We start from the raw sequence: 17,459 nt of genomic DNA, 5'->3' as shown, positions 1-17,459 counted from the left end.
TTCATTTTTTATATATATCTTGCATCTATTCATGTTCCTAAACTTTGGATTTAACGAAACTTGGAAAAATCTCAACAATGTTTCTTCCTGTGTTAACAAAGTACTGACACCATAAAATTTCTATAAAACCACAAATTATGCGCAGGGGTTGCCATCATGGAGGCAACCAGTCATTGTGTTTATGGCTAAAACAAGCTGCCACATCAAAGGGGCAAAGTGATGGAAACCACAAGAGGTCCCCTGCTTTTTATTGCTGCTACCACTTTATTCCAAGGCCCCTTATGTACACTTTTAAATCTCTGCTTTGAATTACCCACCATTTCCCCTAGCCCCAATAAGTTTTAATAGGACCAACCTCCTACAGTTAGTGGAAGGCACTGATCCAGGGGAACAAATAACAGACAGATATCAGCACAGACAAACATAAGCTGAGCTGTTTAGGCTTCCTTCTCACCTCTTTTAGAAAGCTTGCTGTAAACTTGAGAGTTTACTTCTTTGTCCCGAAGGTAGCACCTTATCTCTTCAATTGCCTCCCTCGTGATGGTGATAAACAAAACAAGACCCTGGACAGGAGAGGGAAATGCCACAATTAGAGGGAGAATAAACTTTTTTTTTTCAAAATTCAATGAAGAGCAGAGCAGCTTAAACAATATAAACTAACCAGAAAAATGCAGCAAACACAAATAATGTGTGAGGAAATGAAGTGGAGGGACTACAATGATTAACATTTGTTGGAATGCAACATACCAAAGGGACCCAGTAGGTGTGGAGGGCACCTAGGCGCAACTCCTCGACAAATTGAGAGCAGGCCAGTAGCAAAAAGTACAAGTTAAAGAAGTACTTAAACTGATTAAACAGCACCTGAGGACACAGAGCAGAGAGAAGGAACCGTGTGAAACACTTAACATCTACTAAATCACAGTCGCTTCTTTTGTCACTGCAGACGCTTGAATTTTTTCACAAGAATCTTAAAAACCTCAGCTTCAGAATCATAGTGAGAAATATTTACTTGCTTACTTGAAACATTACAAAAACTAGTCAAATTCTACTCCAAAATACCATAATCTCTCTTATTAAAAAGTGACTTTTTTCCTTCCTTTTTAAAAAGATTTCCACAGCATGTTTTACAATCAGGCTTTTCCTGGCGATGCCAATTTAATTTGAGCTCTGACTTGTAGTAGAGAATAGGCATGCTGTGGGTTCTTTGATAGCGGTAGTAGCTTTGAACACAACAGAAGATGGTGAAGATTTATGCATCAATTTCATTTTCAAAATTGGGTTAAAATAAAAAGCTGTTGGTTTGTTGTTTGTTTAGACTTAAACTGAAAAATGTCACTTTTGTTTATAGTACGTTGTAGTTGTGAATTTGTTTGTTTAGATTGATTAGTATTTGACCAATCACAGATGAGTAACAATGGAAGGATAAGTGGTCTATTCCATTCTCCAGCTGGAAATCGGTTACTCTACTTATGCAATTGTACCTCAAAATGCTTACATTAGTAAATTAAAGTAATGAGGTCTAACCCTTTATTCCAGTCATGTGACACTTTCAAAATAAATCTATAAATATGTCAAAGACGTACATATTATAAAGAATTCTAATTTAAAATATGTCCCAAAGTTGCTCTCACACTTTTCAACTTCTGGCCCACGAAATAAAGCAGCAGAGACCCATCACTCAAACCCACTGGTTGATTAAGCCACTGTGTCAATAAAACAGAAGTATAATGGCAGCAAAAACAGCATGAATAGCCAATAAATGACTTTTATATATTTGTAAGAAGGTTTTTTTTTTTCTTGTCTGGTTCCCTAAGTGAACTGAATTAGTTGAATACGACTTCATATCCAGACATAATAGCAGAAATCAAAACAACAATATTAGTAATTTAGTAGCAATATGCATCTAAATGTGTTTAATTTTCCACATTTTCACAGATTTTGAACCAGATCATGCTCTTTGTGGGTTGATAAGCATGTAGCAATCTGGAAATATCTGCATTTCATCCCCCAGTGTGTGATCCTAAATTTAACACACAGACTCCAGCTTTGCCCACTTTCATTACCACCTCTGTGCAAGATTACAACTAGGAGAAAACTTGTGCCTTCATGCTGCTGCTTCATGGCATTTCCAGAGATGTTGACTGGTAGAGCCGGCAGCGCAGCAACCAGCATAAAGCTTGCCATATTTTCCGGAGGAAACAACATCTTGACATGAGACAGAGTAAACAAAAAAGCATCTTGATTTGCAATGCAAAAACTTCTTGCTCTTGTCTCTTGCTTCCCAAACAAATCTGAGCTACTTTCAATTTCAGTCGGCATTAACACACAGAAAAAAAATATCTTAAGACAACTTGATGCCCAGAAAGCAAATGAGAATATGCAAATCAGGGAAGGAAAATGCCATAATCCAAAACACAGCTCATAGACTTAGACATAGGAGTCCAAGTCCACATGTCCAAATATGGCTAATGCAAACTAATAGGCCTCTCTATCAACACCAGGTGTTTGCTAAAGGAGGATTTATTGAGCTTTCCTCTGAGAAAACTACATGCAACACAAACGCTGCACTCAAGTTTATTATTTAAATGACAATTAATTAAAAACAGAACAAGAGATTAAAGGTTTAGTGCAGTCTTAATGAAAAATTCTTATTTTAGGTTTTATCTATCTAAACTGGAGCGTAAGCTAAGCCATGACTACAGAGTTAACTACCAGCTGTACTAGGCGACATAAAGATTCAACCATTATTCTTTGCAGCATTACTAAATATTTTACAGGTCCTAAAAAGGTTTAAGAGTTATCTTCATAGGTATTTAAAAATCCTGAAACACTGAAAATAAAAAATAATCATACATCTGCTGCTCTGATGTGACCAAAGTGAGCATATGAGTGGCTGAAATGTCCAGTAAAATCTCCAAGAAAAGCTAAAAAAAGATGGAGCACATTTAAGGACTACAAATTCTTTTAAAACATGTCCAACAAGTTGACAGTAAACTCATGTCTGCCTGAAGGAGGTGGGCGAGTTAAAACAGAGGAAAGGTGAAGAGGCGACCTTTGACTGACACTAACCCCTGGAAGGAAGGTGAAGAAGTTGTACTTCTGGTTGTTAATGACATTCTTTGGGTACCGCTGGTCCCTCTTCTCTGGGTGGCCGAGCCACACGGTGCGGGGACGGAAGTCCCCCATGCCGCAGCAACTTGACCATGGGCAGCATCTGAAAGCAACAAGAGAGGGAGGAAAAGACATGATATATATATTTTTAAAAAGCAATCTTCCACACTTATCGCAATCTCTCCCTGAAAAAATAAGAAAAATCTGATCTTTAATTTCAGAAAATTTTCTCAGTGGAGGAAAGAATTCAGAAAAGAAACAATCATTGCCTGCTGTTCGTAAAATTCTCGTCAGCAAATAGGAGAGCTCTTAGACTTTTCCTGTAACATTTCACAAGGTCACAGCACAAAGAAAGGGATCTTTGATCAATCTACTTTCTACAGTCTCCTTAGAATGTCCGGAGTCCTGCATTATTTTAATCAATTCAAAAATACTTTATTAATTCAAAAGGCAACTACTGATGGTTGTGGTCAAGAAGGATTTCCTGTAGCAGCCTGTATTACAATGAGTCTAGAGAAACCTCTGGTTGAAGAAACTGTTGTTGTTTAACAGTCTGATGAAGATAATGTTCAAGATTGTTCATGTTCCTTTTCATTTCATGAAGAATTCTTCTTTGCACAATCACCTCTAATAATATTACCTCTTATGCTAACTTAACTTAAAGGTTTGCTTTTGAATTTAGATATGTAGACAGAGATGGTTATGAAGACGGTTGATTAAGAGAATTTCTTTTATTTTTTCCACATGTTCCTCCCTTGTTTTATGTCAGACCTAACTAAAGTGTTTGTTGCAGAAAAGCTCATCTCATCTGACCAAACATACGGTTCATGTTAAAGTCTCAGTAACGTTTAGTCAACTCTGCATATTTACTTTGGTGACGATAGGACAGAAAAGGTTTTTTCCTGTCCTGACTCAAAGAACCAGCTATTATGTAAATAGGATCTAAAGGTTCCTTTGAAAACTGTGTTAAAGTGACTGAAAAGAGGAAACAACATTTTAGTACAGCCACATTTTGTAATTATTTGAAAAATGTTAACACCCATCCCATTAAACCAATGAGGTCAAACTGATATGACTGAATTATGACACTGAAAGATTCAACCATTTCAAAACGCTCCTCGTTCTGGTTCCATAAAACTCTACTCAAGAGATGATTGTAAATGAAAAGTAGGATTTTCTTACAACCACCGTTTATGGGGTAAGTTTTTACTGCTTGTAATTTGTTTTGACCCCTGAAAACACAGCAGTTTTGTTAATAATAGCCCAACAAAACAACTCTGGTTCCAGGAAAAGGGTCCTGCAGTTGAAACACACCTATAAGTCCTTGTCCGGTCCTTGCGGTCAATAGTTAGGAAAAACAAGTTTCTGTGCCACATCATATTTCTTCCCCAGGGAAAACAGGAAACCAGGGATTACTTCTCAGAAGTTTCTGAATGTTTCCCTGGGAGATTTGGTTAACTAATACAAAAATTTATTTATTTTTAGGCTAACAAACTTGGAAGTGTTCACATCATCATTTACAATTCAGAGAAACTCTCACCGTAAATGCTCCACTGTTTGTAATATGTACCTTATTCCACCCGGACACATGGAGAAGGAGCAGCACTGAACAGAGCTAAGAGCCATGTAAATAAATATTAACCTTATCTCAGAAGTAAGGTCATTTCCAACACTATCACAACAAAGATTATGACCCGAGCTTGCAAGTCTTAGTTGAAGTAACATCTTGTGAGATATCAGACTATAAAATATGAATGACTGTGATGCACTGCGATGTAGCTCTTAATCTTAAAGTACTGACAAATTTTCTACCAAATGTTTAGCAAATAAAGGCTATGTGCAGAGGTGTGAACCAATTTACATGCCAACCGATTTATTAGTGCCGATTTCCTTTATTTCATATCTGCCTTGCCAAAGGTCTAAAAATCAATCACTGTCCTCTTTGGCTCTGCAGTGAGAGAAGTTTGACTGACAGACACCTGGTCATGTCTGCACATGTTTAGTTAACAATGGTCACTCCACTGTTGTCAATTCAGTGAGTTTCTTGCTATATTTAGCAACATTTCAGACAAGAACAAAATCCGATTTTGATTTCAATCAAAATTGGAATCTGCAGGTCAGGCTTTTTAAAGATCTGTAATCGGTGATCAGCCAGAAAAATGCAATTAATGTTATGAAATGCTAACATTCCAAAAGGAGAAACAGAACAAGTTGAGCATCACATCTAAAGATGTTAAACATTCCTATGAAATGCTTTTTTTTCAGGAAATCATTGAAATCCTTGCCTAACTAACCTAAAGTTTAAGTCATAAGCCAGACTTTTTCTTTTGAAGAAGTCTAGGTTTCTTCCTGTTAAAAGGGAATCTTTTCTCTCCACTCTCTCTACATGCATGCTCAGTATGAGGGATTGCAACCAATGACAAAACACAATTGTCCCGTCGCTACAAATTCATCCAGGAGTGAGTGCGGCAAGTCAGTGGATTCATGCAATCTGATGGGTTTCCTTAGAAAATGTTTTGACCAGTCAGAATAAACTGAAATTGAATCCATCATTTAATAAAAATTTTTTAGTGCCTCGAAAACTGAATTGAAATGTATTATAACCTACAATGCTGTATTGCCTCACCAACACTTTTGATAATAGTTACTCTATGTTTGTCAATGTATCATAACAAAACAAGGCCATAAACTCCCTGAAACTGAATTTACAGATAACAGCTTATAATAAATAACTTAAACATATACACAGAAAAACAAATAATTTAAAGCTTCATTTGAATGACAGTCAGTATTCAAGTGGAGAACTGGCTTCTTTGTTGTGTACTTATCACCATGCTAGGACACATTTTATCACATCAACAAAATTCTGCTGTTAAAAGATAAACTTACAATCAGTTAGCAGGATGACTCACTGGCTAAACTCTTAACTGTCCCCTTCAAAACACTTGCATGTCCATGAGGACCAAGAGTGTCATCATGATAGTTAAGAGGTTAAAACAATGCCTTTACCAGGTGTAACATGTAGCTTTTACAGAAGTTACTGCAGATAGAGATAGATGGGCAGTTTCAAAATGGAGTCAACACGTTTGTCGAGCAGAGCAGCTCTGACTGCATTGTTTAGCACATGAATGAGGACAAATCACACATTACAGGACAAACGGCACTGATAGTGAAAAATAAACTGTAAGAGAGAGTTGAAAAGCTGATTTTTGGCAGTCATCAAACTGTTAGGCAAGAACAGTCTTTGATCAGAGTTTTACTTACAATGGCTGTAAGACTGACCGTTACAGGAAGTCCTTTCTGTCCACCACCACCATCATCTACAACTGTTTGAAGAAACTTCGATAATATGAGTTACAATATTTAATTTCATTTTGCATTTTTTAACTGAATTAAATAATCTTTATGTTTTAGATGACAGACACATCATATAGTGACTTCTACTAATTCACAGTCTTCAGATTTATGTCTATATTCTGTTGGAGTTTATGTTATTTTACCATTTGGGTTTTTAAAGTATTTCATAGTACATGTCCTGCATTTATGAGTTACCCACATAGGGGTGGCCAAGGCAAAAATCATAGTTTAAGGTTGTTTCTATGCTGAATGTCAACATCAAGAAATCAGGAAAGCCAAAAGCAGATATTCCATATATCAAATATGAAGCAAGGGCCTATCATTTAAGGTTAATATTAGGTCAAAAAGGACTGAATTTATTGAGTATTATTAGATTTGTGTCCTTTAAGAAATACAAAATGGCAAGAAAGCTGAAAAATAAGAAACTCTTCATACATGTTTACAAATGGAAAACGATCAAATGCTTTTTTTTTATGTTCAAAGCACCTCATTTCTTTTTCGCTCTACAAATAAAAGCTGATTTTGAAAAATTGTGGAAAATATCAGCCTAACATATTGACACCATGGTAAACCTCCCCGTCATTGTTTGTGTGGGTAGCTAGCCTGATGCACCAGGCTGAACAAGCCTTTTCATTTACAGATCAGCCATTCACTGAATTAATACAAAGTCTTTGTATTTTCAGATTAATTCACAGATATACATCACCATGACAGCCTCATCAGTCTGTGGGAAGCATGTCAGCACTGCCTCCTGCTTCTCCATCATCAGTAATGGGGCCTGCCCTTTTTAGATTAGCTACAACAATGAATAATCTGATAAAGAATAGCTCTGATGAATTGTGAACTGAAGACTATTTTTTAACGAATTATTCCTGTTTTTTGCTCTTTAGCAAGTCTGAAGTGATGTTAGCTAAGCAAATATTGACATAGGCGTCAAATGCACTTGCTACAAGCGCTGCACCCCGGAACAAGGATGTCTCTCATGGAGCTTAGCTAACGCTAGCTGTTAAAGTGCAACAATGAATAGCGACATGTTAAATGTAAGCATGAATGACTCTTTTAGCCATTTTAAACCACTAAAAGACAAGAAAAACTAGCATAGATTCAGATAGGTCTCGGACACAATGTCAACGCGGAGGTGTAAACAATTTACGGTACAACAGCAGAACCCGACAAGTAAAAAAAAGAAAAAAAACCCCATAACATTAACATTACGGAGCTGTCCAACGCCCTTACCCATTCCTGTTTTTACTGTCGTGTCTCTTCTGTCGCCGCACCGGTTGAAGGGGGATACTGTCGGTCATTCCTGCGGCTTCCCGGTAGCGGGTAGGCGCTGGAAGAAGTCAACCTGGTTGTAGCGGTTCTAGCCTGGGCGGAGGCTGCTAGCTGTCACTCAGGACACCGCGTAGGGTGGCGGTGCTGGGGATAGAGACAGCCCGGATGTTTGGGGACAAACAACCGGGCGGACAGAGGACGTAACTATATTTATAATGCTATTTTAACATGATTAGCTTATAAAGAATAAACAAACACAAACTAGTAACTTATACTGGTTAGTATTTTTTATGTTTTATGTTTTTATGTTGTTTTTGTTAAAAAATAAAGACTACCTCACTTTGGATACATCTTTGTGAAACATGGTAGTGGCAGCATCAATGGTGGCCGGCCACTGATGTTTTCAAGCCTTTATTTCTGTTAATTATGCCTTTTCTGATTACGGTAATGAAAGCATGGCATTTAAGAGTTGAATATTACATCCTATAAAAAAAAAAGCATAAAACATGCTTCAATGTGGCCTTAATGTAAGAATAATATCTGCTTAAAAGTTGCTATTTTCTAAAGGTACTTTTAATCTGTCAAACAAGCCTCACTGGAACACATATTCTAATTTATTGAAAAAGACTGTAAAGGCAGAGCTACAGTTAAATGGTTTAGAAGACAGTTATTAAATTCCTACCTGGACCAGGATGGCTGCAGATGTTAATTCATTCAATAAAATAAAGAAATGACTAAGATTGCAAGAAAAAACATAATTGAAAGAAAGTCATAAAAAGTCTAGCTGACAATTTGCTGTGTAAAAAATAGGCTTCAGAATCAAACTTTTTGCCAAACATAAACATTTTTAACACTGTTGTCTCCCAAAGGTAAATAGTTGTGTCAGTTTCAAAATGACACAACAATGATGAAAGAAGATGGTCAAAATTAATAAGGTTATTAAAATGTGAAATAGTGCCCCTTGGAAGAAAACCTGTTACAGGCTAAAAAAATAAAGAAAACAAGACATGAGACTGTCAGTGTTCACCTTCCAGTGATATAAAAGCCCTAAACATGGAGTCAGAGGTATCATGAAAGGATTTAGTTCAAAATGTACACTAAATTCAAATAATGCTTTGGAATTTCTGTTCACAAATTCTTTCTGCACTATTGGACTGAGCTTAACATGTCATGCAGAGAAGAATGGGCAACATTCCCTGTATGTGTGTAAATAGACATGCAGCTGTAAAAGTTAAACTCTTCTGACTCAGAGACCTTCAACTATGGATAATTTTCATTCCTCTTCATAATTGTACACTGCTTTGTGTTAGTTCAACACATAAAATTACATTTGTGGGTGTAACATGACAAAATGTGAACAAAGTTAGAGGATGAATATTCTGTAATTGAAAATTCCTAGAATATGTCGGTGGATTAATAGTAAGTGAAAAGTTACTATGGCAAAGTTTCAATATTCAGTGATCACAAGGCTTCCCATAACTCACCTGGATCTGTGACCTGAAGGTGGCTGGGTGTGTTGAACCCCTCAGCATTAATTATAAATCCACAAAGCAACAGGTGCAAACATTTATTAATGTAAATCAAACATTGGGTGGTTGTACACTTTTGTTGCAAAATGCACCATTTGTATAATGAGTAATGCCTACAATAATTAAATTTGCATGCCACCACTTTGGCCTCAGTGTTGCAACATTTGCAGAGGTGAACTAGTCTTTGTTATCATGATTTAGGAAGCCACCACTATGGAAATCAGCCTTGGCTTTCATGATTCCATCCTGTATAGTGTTTCAACTATGCATGACACCTGGTCATTCTTCATCTTATGTGTACTTTTCTTTACACATCATGGTTGACTTTTTTTTTTAAACAAGGCTTTGCAATCTGTATTGCCCATGTCAAAAACAGCAATCCATCTCCCAAAAGCAAGATATACAGTAAACGGAAAATTTCTTCAGCTCTTGACATCTGAACTGATTTGGTGTTTGTACAGACTACATCATTTCTAAAGTCTCCCTTCCTGTAAGCGCTCTCCACAAGAATTGCTTGGTTCCTTTAAGGTCAATTATGCAAATGATTGCCTCATTTAAAACTGGAGAGGAAGTGGCCAATGTACAGTTGACACAAAATGGATTGCATGCTTCGGTTGTGGATGCAAATGGGTTTTCGTTGAGAATGCAAAATGCCACTGGATTAATGATGGTGGGAAATGAGAATTAGGAGAAAGAATTTCACTATAGAGTCTGCTGAAGGTGAGTTGATGTAAATTAGGGATTTATGTGAATGTTGGACATTGTTGGAGTCAAAAATTAACCTAAAGCTCAGCTGAATTCTTGTGCTTGCATGGCAAACTAGAAAAGTAACTACAACCCAGGTTAGCTAGTTTTGGAAAAAAAGATGACAGAAAAAGTGTCAAAAAAAGTCACCCTGATTTTATTCTTCAAAAATCAGAAAACATTTAGATCAAAGAAACTGAAAGAAAAACACACATTTACACTGTAAACAGGACCAAATTGGCTCCACGTTGCTTGAACTGTGGAAGCAACTTGAGAACAGGTTTGACTTGGTTTACTTAAAGAAAGGCACAACTTGGCAAATGCATATCGATAAAGGAATGAACAGCAGGAGCCTACAAAGTACTCGGACCAGGCTGAGTTGTGTAAAGTGTCCAGTGATACATTCATTACTGTTCAACTCAGCAGGGTGAGAGTGAAGATTTCCATAGCATACACAGAAAGAAAATATACAGAACGTTGCATTGAGTGTGAGGGGCACTGAGGGACAACGAATATCGAAATGAGGTAGAAACTTTTACCCCTAAACTCAAGCATTTCGTATCATAAATAAATAAATTCTGCTACAAACTGATAAGACCAAAGAAGAAAAGAGGAAATATTGACCGTTAGTTTGGATCATTGCAGAAAGAAAGGTCAACAAAAATGACAATTTGTCACCTCTTCATTCAATTACAAGCGCAGTGAAATGTATAAGCAGAACCTGAAATAAAGTGCAGGCATGACAACACTATGCGTAAGACGGCCTTCTGAGCTCAGCCTACTAAATGTGCCAATGTAACTTTCAGAGACGAGTATGTGGGTGAAAACCAACTTGAGTAAACTATGAAAATATTATGAAATGTATGCCACACTACACCGGGAAACACCATTTCTTTCAGTCCAAGAGTATTTGTAATAATCCAACAGTGCCTTAAAATGCCGGTTTAATTCAGATCAGATCAGGCACTTGGATATATGAATCAACATCGGTATCTTGGCACCAATACAATAAAAATGCATTTATAATCTACAATCTGAAACTGTAGAAGTTTGACTTTTTTAGATGAAAGCCAATCTGATCAAAGGCCCTTCACAATGAGAAAAAGTTAATGACAATTATCACTAGAAAAATGTACAATGTCGTAAAACCTATGGCACACAACAGAAGGGAAAGTAGTCCTAAATGATACATATAGTTAGCCATAGTATTAATTCTAAACACTGAGACCATGCCCTGCCCGGTCAGACTGGGGTCCTTAAAATTCATGTCCTTTAACTTTTCCTACAAAAGTCGTAATCCTTCAAGAGGTTCTCAAGGAGACAATCTGAGTTAAAGCAAGTTTCAAGTAAGTCATACATTCAAACTTCTGGATAAACAGCAAAACAAATAAAAGTCACATGAGAAAATACCCGCATATGTGTTCATGTAAAATAAAATAAAAAGATCCTACAGTAGTAATAAATCAAGTTAAGGTTAACACTCAAGAATCATTTAGATTAGGAGGGGAGAGAATGTCTAAATTAAATGTAAAAGAAAATAATCTCTCAAGCCAATCCAGATGGAATTCTTCAAGGTTTTTTTTTCTGAACATTGATTGTACCTCATTCAAATATAAAGGGAAACATTTGCAAATTGAAGATGGGTGGGAAGGGATTACCTGCTCATTTTAAAAAAGTCTAATTAACTGCAATTTTGCCCTCCTCCATGAAATGTGGAAACTGTGACTTTGGCACACTTTCTGAACTGTTCTTTTCTATTTCAGCCATTGCACCGGGCAAGCCAGAGTGAGATCCATCCATCTTCAAGAGGCCTCCGGTAGAGCCAATCAGTGGCCCCCCGGCAGGGCTCCCAGGCAGCGGGATGCCACCTCCTTGAATGACAGAAATTTCATTGGTCTTCATGGTCAAGCCACCAGTGAAGGCAGCAGCAGCGTACTGGTTCCAGATAGATGGGTCAAAGCTCATCTGTGGAGCACCCAGCTCTTTGGGTGCCTGTAACATTTCAGGGAGAATCTTAGCCTCAGAGCCCATTGCCATTGCCATTGCCATGGGATTGTCCAGGGAAAGACGCTGGCCACGGCGAGATGAATTGTTCCACATGTGGGTGCCAATATGTACCTTTAAAAAGAGAATAAATAACCTAGTCAAAAGCCGATACCCAAAATTGACCTCAGCAATTCCCACAAACCTTCGAAAGACTTACTTTCAGGTTTCCCTTTGTGGTGAAAGCCCTGCCGCAGATGTTGCAAGCAAATGGCTTCTCCCCAGTATGCGTACGCTCGTGAATCTGTAAAGCACTGGCCGATGAGAAGTTCTTGCCACAGGCGTTACATATATGCTGTTTGGTGGATCTCCGAGGTGCCGTGGAGATAGAGGAGGGTACAGCTGTTCCCGGAGCCATTTGGGAGCTGAATAATCCATGAGGGCCCAGAGAATTTTCAGGTGGAATCTTCATTTCTAGGCTGCCCAAACTTGGAGGAATCTTCATAAAAGGCATGTTGCTGGGAGCTGTGAATGCAAAAGACAGGACAAATTAGATCAATGCACTGTTATTTGACAGCTTTCAACATTTAAACATAGATAAAACTCACCATAGTCCCCATTTGTAAACGGGACACCAGGTTCTTCTTTAATCACTTTGGTATTAAAGCTGCTAGAAGCGGTGAGGTCAAGGGCTCCACTTGACTCGCCTCCATCTTGTGGTCCATCAGGTTCTTGTTTGGTCAGAGCGTGAGTAAATTCATCACCTGCTGACTCAGGGGACTTGCTGCTGATGTTCATTGGGGAAGAGGAGTGAAATGACACGGCTGAGTCAGATATGGCTGGGCTTCGGCCATTCTGATACTCCTGCTCTTTCTGAATTGGCGGCGAGCCTTTGGGTGTTCCCTCGCTTTCTGAAGCGGTGCTGCTCTGTCGTTTCAGGACGAGGGCAGAGGTGAGATTCTTCAGAACATCTAGGCTGGAGAACGGTAAAGGGGCTGCAAGCTTTTGCGGATGTTCTTCAGTGGCAGATGGGAGAGAGTTTAAGGAGTCGGTCAGCTTCTGGGAGTGAAGCTCTGGTTCATGACCTTCCATGGTTCCTTCAACACCACTGTTGTCCACAGACTTCTCCTCTGGTAGGGATGGCTCCATTGCTTCTGTTGCTTCATACTGGCTTTCTGGCATAGGAGTGTTGGGGATTTGCCCGCCCATGTGCATACGAATGTGCTGCTGCAGAACTACAGCATTTGTGAACTTCTTCTGGCAGATGGGACATGAGTGTTGCATTTTGAGTGGAGTGTTGGCTCTATGCACTCCATAGTGAGCCTTGAGGTTACCCTTTGTTGAGAACGCACGGCCACAGATCTTGCACTTGTATGGCCTTTCACCAGTGTGTGTGCGGTAATGCATCTTAAGAGAGCTCTGACAACTGAGCACCCTGTGGCAGATCACACACTCATTGGGATCATTGGTCCTCTTTTCCAGTCCATCAACCATTTGCTGAAGTTTTGCTGTTCCAGAGCTTGATTCTCCTGGAAGGGCACCACCATTCATGTGATGGAATGCACCAAGCATTTCTTTAGCCTCCTTGTGATTTGGATCAAGCCCCGGGTCTCGTACAAACACTGTGGAAACGGATGGGGAACTATCACTCGTTGATGGGGAGGGCTTTTGAGAGAACGGGTCCCTCCCAAAGCCATCAAACATGGGTTTGAATCCTGGTATTGACTGTGGATTGAACCCAGCAGCTGGATGACTTATGACAGGTTTAGTTTCTGTCAGATTTGACTCATCGATGGGCACAGACATACCAAAAGGAATGCCACTGCTGGTGGGGATACTGTCGAGATGCTCTGGTACAGGATGGGGATTCATACTGATGTTAGGATATTTATCTTTATGTCTCTGGAAATGCACTTTGAGGTTTCCTTTGGTTGTAAAGCGGTTTCCACAGATATTACACTTGAAAGGTCTCTCTCCAGTGTGAGAACGGAGGTGAATCTGGAGGGCACTGTCGTTGCCAAAGGTTTTTCCACAGTATTTACATTTGTGCTTGAACAATAATTCCCCATTCTTTGCTTCTGATGGGAGGGTTAGCATCTTTGCTTTCAGCTTTTTAGAAGGGTCAATCCCTGGTTGGATACCATTAAAGTTGCTAGGGAAACTCATGACACCTGGAGACTGGGGCAGCAGTGGTTGTAAACGGCTCCCCAGATCCGGAACACCTTTCAAAATGTCTGTTTTAGAGGCCGACGATCCCAAACCTGCACTCAGAGAGTTAGGAATTCCAGTGGGAAGAGGTAATTTACCTTGCTTTACTGACTCCATGGAAAGGCTCTGACTGCCAGTCCTTTTGCCTATCAGAGCTGCTGCTGCAGACAGCTGTTGAGACAAGTGTGCACCCAGAGCTTTGAGGGGATCCATTGCTGCACCCACTGATGGCTGCAGACCCTGTGGGGTCATCATGGCAACCTGGATTCTAATCTGTTCAGTGAGCTGGATTTGCTGTAACTGCTGTTGCTGAAGGCACACTAGCTGCTCCAAGATGATGGGGATAGCTTGAAAAACATCCTGTGGCAAGGCTTGGGGTGCATTTGAAGAATGCTGGGAGACAGCCACTTTAGTATCAGGCAAGGTGTGAAGAGTGACATTTGAATCCTGGATTTTAGGTGAAGGCTGGAACGCTCTCTCAGGACTATTAGACATCTCTTCTTGATCCTGCTGTGCAGAGTCCTCTGCATTCATGCTCGACTCCTCCTCCGCCCGTTCAAGTTGGTCTGCATTGGAATGATTGCTTGACTGACCATCATCATGGTCACTGTTCAGGCCTTCAGGAGACCCTTGTGAATATTCCTCAGGCACCTCAGTGTAATCTCCCTCTTTCATGATGACAACGTGCTGACTTTTAGTGCAAGTTTTTTCATGCTCGAGAAACTCTGCTTCATCAAAGTATTCTGCACAACACTTTTTGCAGACTTTGATTCCTTCCATCCTTAGCCTTTTTACATCATTTTCTGCATCTTCAGCTTGATCATCTCGAGGAATACCTTTAAGTAGAAAACATGAGATTTACATGAATGCACTTTATATAGCCTTGTTTGATAACTAAACAAATTTTCATTTAAAAAAAGGGCAATAATTACAAAAAACACCAAAAAACAAAATCTCAAAATCGAAGTTAAAATGTTGTAACATCACAGCAGTTAAAGCATATTTGCCAAGTGTCCACAGGGCCAGCAGAGGGCAATCATCCACCTTTGACAAAACAAAGCCCAAAAGACAAAGAAGCAGGAGGTTGTTCTCACTTAGTTCCCTTCCCCGTTTATTAAATTAAAATTACTTAAAGAAAGAAAAAAAAATGTTTGGGCTCACTTCTAATGCTAAAAATTAAAACCACTTATTTTATGTTCTACAAAAAATATATATATAAAACAATGCAAGAATGTATTTACAACCTCATTAACTACTTCTTTACACACAAGGACAGAATGATTGTTTCTTAAAGGGTGCATTTTAATTTATCTGTTGACTGAGAGGCCATTTCACAACTGGGTGCATTGTTAAATGCAAATGCTCCCAAAGAAAGAAGGCAAACCACCTGTTTGAATTTGCCCACTGAAACTTTTGGCCTTGTTAATTGCTCACCAGGAGGCACTGAAGCGGTGTCACAAAAAAAAAAAGAGAAAAAAAAAAAAAGGTCCAAGAGGGAGTAGTGAGTGTGGTTTCCCACATTATACAGTTAGACCGCTCTTAACCTAAGCGGCGAAAACACCTGCGAATTGACAGTATGTACAAGCGTGTGTGGCAATCTTTGAATGAAACGAATACTTATCTATTATAAACCACATTTACGAGAAAGAAGCAGCAGTTCAGCAGTTGACGGCGCATGACCTGTATCTGATCACCTTTACTGGGATCTGACACGAGGTCAGACTCAAAATGAATGGGAGCCAACACGCAAATCTTCCTGTAACGCGACATTCTGTTGCAACAAACCTCATCTTATCCATCTTATCTTAACTTCAGTTTCACAAATCTAAAAAAAAAAGTAATAAGTGCGATTGCATATGGCAACACCGAAGAAAAAAAAAAAACGCACCCCCACCCAGTCTCCACAAAAAAGGCGACTGCTGCTCCATCCCCCACCTCTCCGCATATGTACTAAAGGAAACAGTCATGCATTAAACTGGGGGATTTATTGCCTATAGGTCAGCTTACACCAGTCACATTTCATATAGTTTTTGGATACCTTTGTCTGAAATATGGGCATGAAACATATTTGGAAACAAGTAAAATTCAATAATAATTGTGTAAAATGCATGGCTACAGCTGAATAATAAGCTTACAAAACCACAACCGTGGGGAACTGTTAAAAGCAATGAGGAAGGGCAAAAATGCGCAGTAACCCCCTTAAAAAAGAAATCAATGACAGATTTTAGATTACTAAAACTGCAAATATTCTTTAAAAAAGTCAGAATTTGCAATCTAATTGGATAATTAAAAAACATAAAACGAACGAAAAATAAGAGGATTAATATTTCACAAGCACATTAATCTGACTCAAATTAACGTTACAATTTTAACTTAAATGAGATGCGGTTGCACTGAGCTACACAAAAAGTTACAAGCAAGCGACTTAAGTCGGCCGCTTCAAAGAGTAAAAACTTACAATGCTGCATTTTGAAGTCGCGAGACACCTGTGTGCGTGCCTGTATGTGTTCAAAATTATTTTCCAACGAGACTCTTCCCACGACCGCGGCTAAGTTTAGGCCAACCTCGACCAAGTCAAAGCACCAGCAACAGGTCACAGTGAGACAGGACGACGTTTTTTTCTTTCTTTCTTTTTTTAAAGAAACAAATCCAACTCTTTGAGCTTGGAAAAGAAAGACAGTGGGACTCGTTCATAAAAGGAGCGAGTTTGGTGCCCCAGTTTCCTCCGCTTATCTCGCGTGTAAAACTCACCAGTTCCCACTGAGCCGGGCTCGTCAGAGTTGATGTGCTGCGGCTTGGCTTGCTTGCGCCTCGACATGGTGCAACCATCAGGAGCAAAGAGTCGCAGGCAATTTTCCTCCGCTTCTTCTACAAATTCTTCGCCTTGGAAAAATTAACCCCCCTCCAGTAGAAATGCGCATGTCAACGTGATTATTATTATCAATAATGCATTGCGATTTATCGCAGGCCCCCGACAGCTGATTGGCTCCAGTCCAAGCGCTCACACATTATTCAAATCCGCTCCCTATTGATGAGCGGAGCGGTGTGGCCGAAGGGGGCGTGGGGAGGCACGCTAGTGGCCGGGCGGAGGGATGGAGGCAGGGTTAATAATATCCAACTTCTGCTCTTGTTTTTCCTCCTTCATGAAATATGTAGGCTACTGTAACACAGGCCAGCCGAGTCTCTTCATTTTAAATGGTCTTCAACTTACAGCACTTAAAAGTGGACATTACTCCTTCCCCTAACGCAACT

At 39.3% G+C, this 17,459-nt stretch overlaps 2 protein-coding genes across 3 annotated transcripts in view; both read right to left on the bottom strand.

The window, feature by feature from the left end:
• The window catches only part of LOC122832511 (probable phospholipid-transporting ATPase IIA), a 40,619-nt gene extending 32,693 nt beyond the window's left edge, over nt 1-7,926 (bottom strand). The window contains exons 1-4 of the mRNA XM_044119334.1: nt 7,705-7,926; nt 3,070-3,214; nt 748-861; nt 455-563 (exon numbers count right to left, since the gene is read on the bottom strand). Of these exons, the coding sequence (XP_043975269.1) occupies nt 455-563; nt 748-861; nt 3,070-3,214; nt 7,705-7,772 (436 nt within the window). The 5' untranslated portion in view covers nt 7,773-7,926. The remainder of the gene's footprint in view (nt 1-454; nt 564-747; nt 862-3,069; nt 3,215-7,704) is intronic.
• Nucleotides 7,927-10,150: 2,224 nt separating this feature from the next.
• On the bottom strand, nt 10,151-17,160 carry sall4 (spalt-like transcription factor 4). 2 transcript variants are annotated; one of them, XM_044110751.1, is made up of 4 exons: nt 16,959-17,160; nt 12,608-15,043; nt 12,220-12,524; nt 10,151-12,134 (listed from the first exon to the last, which is right to left on the bottom strand). In XM_044110751.1, the coding sequence occupies exons 1-4, from the start codon at nt 17,023-17,025 to the stop codon at nt 11,694-11,696; spliced, it is 3,249 nt and encodes a 1,082-aa protein (XP_043966686.1). In that variant the 5' UTR covers nt 17,026-17,160; the 3' UTR covers nt 10,151-11,693. The 2 variants fall into 2 exon arrangements, with proteins under 2 accessions (XP_043966686.1, XP_043966694.1); XM_044110759.1 differs by having other exon boundaries at nt 16,666-16,966.
• Between the last annotated feature and the right edge of the window lie 299 nt (nt 17,161-17,459).

This window comes from Gambusia affinis, linkage group LG01 (assembly GCF_019740435.1).
Source record: "Gambusia affinis linkage group LG01, SWU_Gaff_1.0, whole genome shotgun sequence".
Classification (NCBI taxonomy): Eukaryota; Metazoa; Chordata; class Actinopteri; order Cyprinodontiformes; family Poeciliidae; genus Gambusia; species Gambusia affinis.
This window is presented reverse-complemented; position numbering and strand designations above follow the sequence as displayed.